The sequence below is a fragment of the Trichoplax adhaerens genome, genomic scaffold (assembly GCF_000150275.1).
Source record: "Trichoplax adhaerens TRIADscaffold_35 genomic scaffold, whole genome shotgun sequence".
NCBI classification, from domain to species: domain Eukaryota; kingdom Metazoa; phylum Placozoa; class Uniplacotomia; order Trichoplacea; family Trichoplacidae; genus Trichoplax; species Trichoplax adhaerens.
Genome location: NW_002060975.1, coordinates 66,655 through 73,023, shown reverse-complemented (window position 1 = coordinate 73,023; position 6,369 = coordinate 66,655). Strand labels below are relative to the sequence as shown.

The following is a 6,369-nucleotide window of genomic DNA, read 5'->3' as shown; positions in this document are numbered from 1 at the left end:
TATTCGAAATCATGAACGATGATGTTTGACTGTTGATTGTGAGTTAAGCTGTACCCAACATAACAAGCACTTGTGGTAAACGATATACAATAGTGTAATCAATATCCAATTTCATCGCTCTATACCAGATAGAGTGATGTAATACTATATTCTAATGTTATGAATAATAGTCAACAGTTAAACCATAGAAATATAGACGGGTTTATTGAAGCTAAATGAATTAAATTGGATTCTTTCTGTTAAGGCTACCGATTGTTAGAACATGAACAATTGTTGATAGTATATCCATCGAATTCTCATGATTCTTTCAGTTTATTGCCTTTGCGGCAGCAAAGCCAGGCAAATCCCATCCATACTAAGTTTAATAACTTGACGAATATAAACAGCATGATAGCAATAACAGCATAAACATCCAATAGATATAGCTGATACCAAGATAAATTATATTCTTCTGTCCTTAGATAGTTTCCTCCATCACAATTGAGTGCAAATTCAACCCAATCGCCAGCCTCTTCAACTGGTGTCCTACCGTTAGGTCTATTCTTAATTAATTTAGAGACTTGGGCAGCATTATCTAGAATTTGTTTATCTGTTGTAATTTTGACAATTGAATTATGAATTTCTTTCACTGTTGCTGATTTGATATCCAAGACGACACCAACACCTTTGGCAATAATTTTTTGGGCATGAGCTATCTGATCTCCAACGACTGGCATCCCTAGCATTGGTTTGCCATGATAAGCACCTTCTAGGATGCTATTTAAACCGCAATGAGTTACAAAAGCTTTCACATTAGCATGACCTAGTAAATCATTTTGCGGTAACCATTTAACAATCTTGATATTGGAGGTCAGCAACTGTTTGGGAACTTCCTCGGTATACTTCCAGATGACGTTATAAGGTAATAAACTAAATGCCATGAAAAGTACTTGGATATCGATAACATATTTGACAGCTGTTACAACTGTACCAAATGATACCACAATAGTACCGTTAGGATTCGATGTGATAAACTCTTCCAGGTGTGGTGGCAAAGATTTAGGAGGCTTTGGTAGGACAGGACCAACCATTTTGGATGTTGGCGTCAGTGGACGTGGATAATCAATTGCAAAATCGCCATTAACAATTAGAAATGTAGCTCTTGTATCAATAAATTTAGGTACCGCCTGCAAACCGAGTTTGCTCTTATTGACCACTTTATAAAGGGAATCAAATATGAAATTGTCGAGAAATGTCATGATTAAAGGACTGATGACAACATTAATAGTACGCTGATATAAGTTCATTTTATTGGTAGCGACTAAGCCCATCCTTGGAAGGTAAGCGAGAGGAGCTGGTATATGAAATGGAATACTGACGAATGGATCCACGAAACCAAGGGTTGAGACATCAATTTGAATTGGAATTTCGGCTGCTTCCGATACGACATGGCACGGATAGCAAGCGATATCGCATACGATAGCATCTATAATGACCATCATCAAGAGAAATTAATTGAAAAAAAGATTCATGTACTATACTTTACATTTATGTTCAATCATTCATGTACTGTATTCTACATGTATGTTCAATTGTCAGTTGCGCTTAAGGAAAATGGTTGTTCTGGATGAAGACTATAGAGAATAGGAGATTGGAATGGACTTAATAAAGAAAGTTATTTAGATAGGATGATGAAGTGTAAAATGAGAATAGTGTGTTTTTTTTTGATCTCATTGTATGGTAAGCATTATCTTCTACTAGTCTATTTCGTACGATTCAACACCTTTAATGATGTTATTGCATTTGTAGCTCACTATAGTTGGCTACATAACTTGTCCTGGTTAACTATCATGTTTGTTGGATTAAATTTTACTGAAGCAAAAGATTGACTTGTTATCGCAAGTATTCCCATACGAGAAATGACTGATCATCATAACATGATGATCAAAAGTGAACAACAATGGCATAGGAAAAGTAGAATATGGCGGACATGCCGTATGTTATGTACATAAGATATCCATCGACTGGTGTAACCTATCAATGTCACTTGCAAGATTTTCTACCGTATGGTGACTATACAAGAAATGGCACAACACAGTAGTCCTATCCCATTCCTCGAGCATTGGATGAAAGGTTAACTAACAGCAGTCAAGCTATCGCTTACCAAATTTTTCAGCTCTGATTTGCTGTAGTAAGCTATCATCATTCATGTATGCTTTATTATCATCGATTAAATGCTTCATACAAGTGGTAATGAAAACATCATTCTTCTTGAGTGCCACAGCAGTGCAACTACCAATATCATGTTGAGTAACTGGTGTTTCATAAAATAGGATGTTGTAACCTCTTCCAGCAACAAAATGATTGGCTGTAGATGTGATGACAGTGACTGAATGGCCTCTCTTATGTAATTCTTCACCGATGGCAGCTAAAACTTGAGTATGGCTATGATAAAATGAAGCACCTATGGCAATTTTAGCTGCTGATGAAAGCTGAACACAAGCTATTGCATTCATTACCAACCACAAGCCGACTACCATGATGGTTTTCATCGTGCCAATGGAAGCAAGACTAAGCAAGACTGTATATTTTCAATACTCAATGGTGAGGGGGAAAAAAAAATTGGAATTTTTTTCAATCACCACCTATTCTTAATAACAGCGTCGATCAATCGATTTAATACCAGTAAGAAGGATCAATTCTTAACCGAGCTGTTTTGATATCATGGTGGATAAGAGAAGACAGACTGCAATTGAATTTGAAGGTGTTAGCGTGATGGATGATTTTCAATAAAGTTTTCTCTCCACTAAGCGATGGAAGCAAAGAAGACGATGACGATGAATGGCTTGGATTATTCTCCTTCTTGTAATATGATCGAGAACAAAAAGTCGGCAGCCAACGTTGCAACTATTCAACAAGTTCAACTAGAACAGATTGCATGGAGAAAATAACCGCTAACTCGATGTTGTTTCAATAAATCAATGATGATAGTCATGAAGATGGAAGTTATTTACGCCAGATTTTATTTTATTTTGCGCTGATGGAGGTAGGAAACAAGGACGGTAAAAGGTCACGGCGATGCGATTGGAGGTCACAGCCAAGACACGAGTCAAAAGCGTATCTTCACCAGCTTGGTATGCGATAGTCGACTACACTTACTATCAAAATATTGACGCAAGACCAGCGTACAAAAGACTGTATTCTACAGTGTACAGTACGTGTCGTAGTCTGGCAGACTGTACGGATAGACAGTAAGTCACCTGAGAACGGCTCGGTTCGGTTCGGTCCGGTTCGGTTAAAACTCGTTTTTTTCCCCCTGCCAGTACTCATACGGATTCACAACTACTGGCTGTCGTCAATAGTGATTCTACTGTAGAACAGGCATGATCGAGCACTTGTTGATTAATCCATCAGATTAGCAAGATGGCAAAACATGCTATCCATCAATGGCTGTTGTTATTTTCTATTTTTGCACTCTAGAAAATAGAGCCAGCTTAAACGTTGATGTTGTTATGCCTCGATGATCAACACAGGAGACCTTACAGACTAAAATCGCCTGTACAATATCCTAGTCTAGAGCTAGTTTACAGCACCAACTGCAATGGGACTGGCTCAAAATGAGGTCATGACCTCTTGATGATAAACATGGGCTTGTCGTCGATAACGATGAAAAATAATTTATTTTATTTTATGTGGGTTAAAGTTGAAGTGTTTATTGAAGAGTGGCAAAAAAGGCAATCATCGCTATCAATAACGCTTGATATTGCCTTCTATTGCAAAGATGAGCCATTGAAAAGTAGACATGGGATAGAATTGAGCGACAAAACAGTTTTGATCGCTTCCTCTATCAATGCTAGGCTGTGCTGATGCAGTGCACATTACTGGCTGTGGGTGGTGGCAAGTGGATGAGGAAGGAAGCAAACAAGCAGATTGACTTGTCTTTTATAAAATCGATGATGAAGGGGGTAGAAGCTTGCAAAATGCATGGGGATAAAAGGAATTCAATGACTACGCATTCCATTTCAGGGTAGCAAACGATTGATGAACGTTGAATGGACAGTAAATCCATTTTACAAGTCCAATACGATCGGCAATGCAACAGATAGAGAGTCCTATGGGATAAATGTTGCCTATAGTATGATCGAATAGAGTTGATTGCTGGACATATACTTTAGTATTTTCATCCTCGATATTACTGTTGAATAACATCAATACAACAGTAGATAAAGGAAGCAACCAACATCATCATAGCAATTGTTTACTTAACTAGGCCTTGCCTTCTCACGTTCTCCGTCTTCAATAGATATCATTAACTCGATCAAAAGGGAGGCATAGGCATGACTATCGAAAGCGATCCAATAGACTTGACTGTTCATTCTCATGAATATATTGATATATTCATATTGAATGAATCGGGCCCTTCTCATATCCAATGATACAGTTGTAAATGGTTTGTTTTGGTCAATAAGGCAGGCTTTCCTCGCCTGATTGGATGACAACAATCTTTTTACTGCACGTATTTCTGCTTTGCTTACAGTACATTAGCACAAGTTGACACACACTATGCTCTCTCGATGGCTATTAGCATTAGCCATAGTGCATGTAGAAACATCATTTCAGTCGTGCTATGCAGCTCAATTTCTGTTAGTTTCCCAGTTCTATCACAGCCATGCTCAAACGATGGCTACTATCGGTGATGAATTACACCAAAGAGGTCATCATGTCGTTGTTGTAGCGGCTTCTGCTCTCCAATTTTTAAATCATAAGCCATATACCGTCAAGTACTATCAGACATCGATGAAGGAGAAAGACATGGAAGATTGCTTAACCATAGTCTTGAAACATCAAGATTACACTATGTCTCCTTGTGTTAAATTGATTCAAGAAGATCTACAAGCATTTACCAATGATAACCAACTATTGCAAGAGTTAAAAAGTCAACATTTCGGTAAGGGCGGATTGTTTTGTTATTGTTTTGAATTTTGATCTTCAAGAAACATGTTCTGTTTGCTTAAAGGTAGTATATTATTGTCAATAAGCTACTGCTATAGTCTAGTTACACCAATTGTACTCTACTCATAAGGCTATGGTAATAAGGGAAGGCCTTGATCAGCTTACATTGCTCGGAATCTGCAACTTGAAAATGCTCTTGCAGATCATCTGGTTAAATGATTGGAAATCCAACGGCCTCTGATCGATCAATATATTAGTCCAATATCACCACTGGCTGTATTTCACAAAACTAATCAGTACATAAAACTTAATTTACAGTTACAACTATCATTCAGAATCACAATAAAATAGACTATTACCTCTAACTTGATTAATATTCCAAATCAAACGGCCTCTGATCGATCAATATATTAGTCCAATATCACCACTGGCTTTATTTCATAAACTAATCAGATATAAAACTTAATTTACAGTTGCAAGTATCGTTCAGAATCACAATAAAATAGACGATTATCTTTAACTTGATTAATATTCCAAATCAAATGGCCTCTGATCGATCAATATATTAATCCAGTATCACCACTGGCTTTATTTCATAAACTTAATTTACAGCTACAAGTTACAACTATCGTCTACAATCGCAATAGAATAGACGATTACCTCTAACTTGATTCATATTCCAAATCGAACGACCTCTGATCTATCAATATACGTATTAGTCAAATATATCCACTGCTTTTATTTCATAAACTAATCAGTACGTAACTTAATTTACAATTATAGTTATCATTCAGAATCGCAATAAATAGACGATTGCCTCTAACGTGATTCATATTCCAAATCGAACGGCCTCTGATCTATCAATATACGTATTAGTCAAATATATCCACTGCTTTTATTTCATAAACTAATCAATACATAAAACTTAATTTACAGTTACAATTATCGTTCTGCAACACAATATAGAATAGATGATTACCTCTAACTTGACTAATACTCGAAATCGATCGGCCTCTCATCTATCGATATATTAGTCCAGTATCAGCATCACTGATTTATTTCATAAACTAATCAACATGTAAAACTTAATTTACACTCACAACTATCGTTCAGCAACATAATATAGAATAGACGATTACCTCTAACTTGACTAATACTCGAAATCGATCGGCCTCTCATCTATCGATATATTAGTCCAGTATCATCACCACTGATTGCATTTCATAAACTAATCAGCACGTAAAACTTAATTTACACTCACAACTATCGTTCAGCAACACAATATAGAATAGACGATTTCCTCTAACTTGACTAATACTCGAAATCGAACGGCCTCTCATCTATCGATATACTGTATTAGTCCAGTATCATCACCACTGATTTTATTTTATAAACTAATCAGTACGTAAAACTTAATTTACAGTTACAACTATCGTT

General features: G+C 36.5%; 2 protein-coding genes across 2 annotated transcripts; one reads left to right on the top strand and one right to left on the bottom strand.

The window, feature by feature from the left end:
- Window positions 1–296: 296 nt before the first annotated feature.
- TRIADDRAFT_62077 (uncharacterized protein) lies at window positions 297–2,519 on the bottom strand (the record flags this gene model as incomplete). The annotated part of the gene is made up of 2 exons (XM_002118002.1): window positions 297–1,465; window positions 2,144–2,519. The coding sequence occupies 2 exons, from the start codon at window positions 2,517–2,519 to the stop codon at window positions 297–299; spliced, it is 1,545 nt and encodes a 514-aa protein (XP_002118038.1).
- Window positions 2,520–4,659: 2,140 nt separating this feature from the next.
- TRIADDRAFT_62076 (uncharacterized protein) lies at window positions 4,660–5,452 on the top strand (the record flags this gene model as incomplete). Its single annotated transcript, XM_002118023.1, has 2 exons — window positions 4,660–4,927; window positions 5,406–5,452. The coding sequence occupies 2 exons, from the start codon at window positions 4,660–4,662 to the stop codon at window positions 5,450–5,452; spliced, it is 315 nt and encodes a 104-aa protein (XP_002118059.1).
- Window positions 5,453–6,369: the final 917 nt, after the last annotated feature.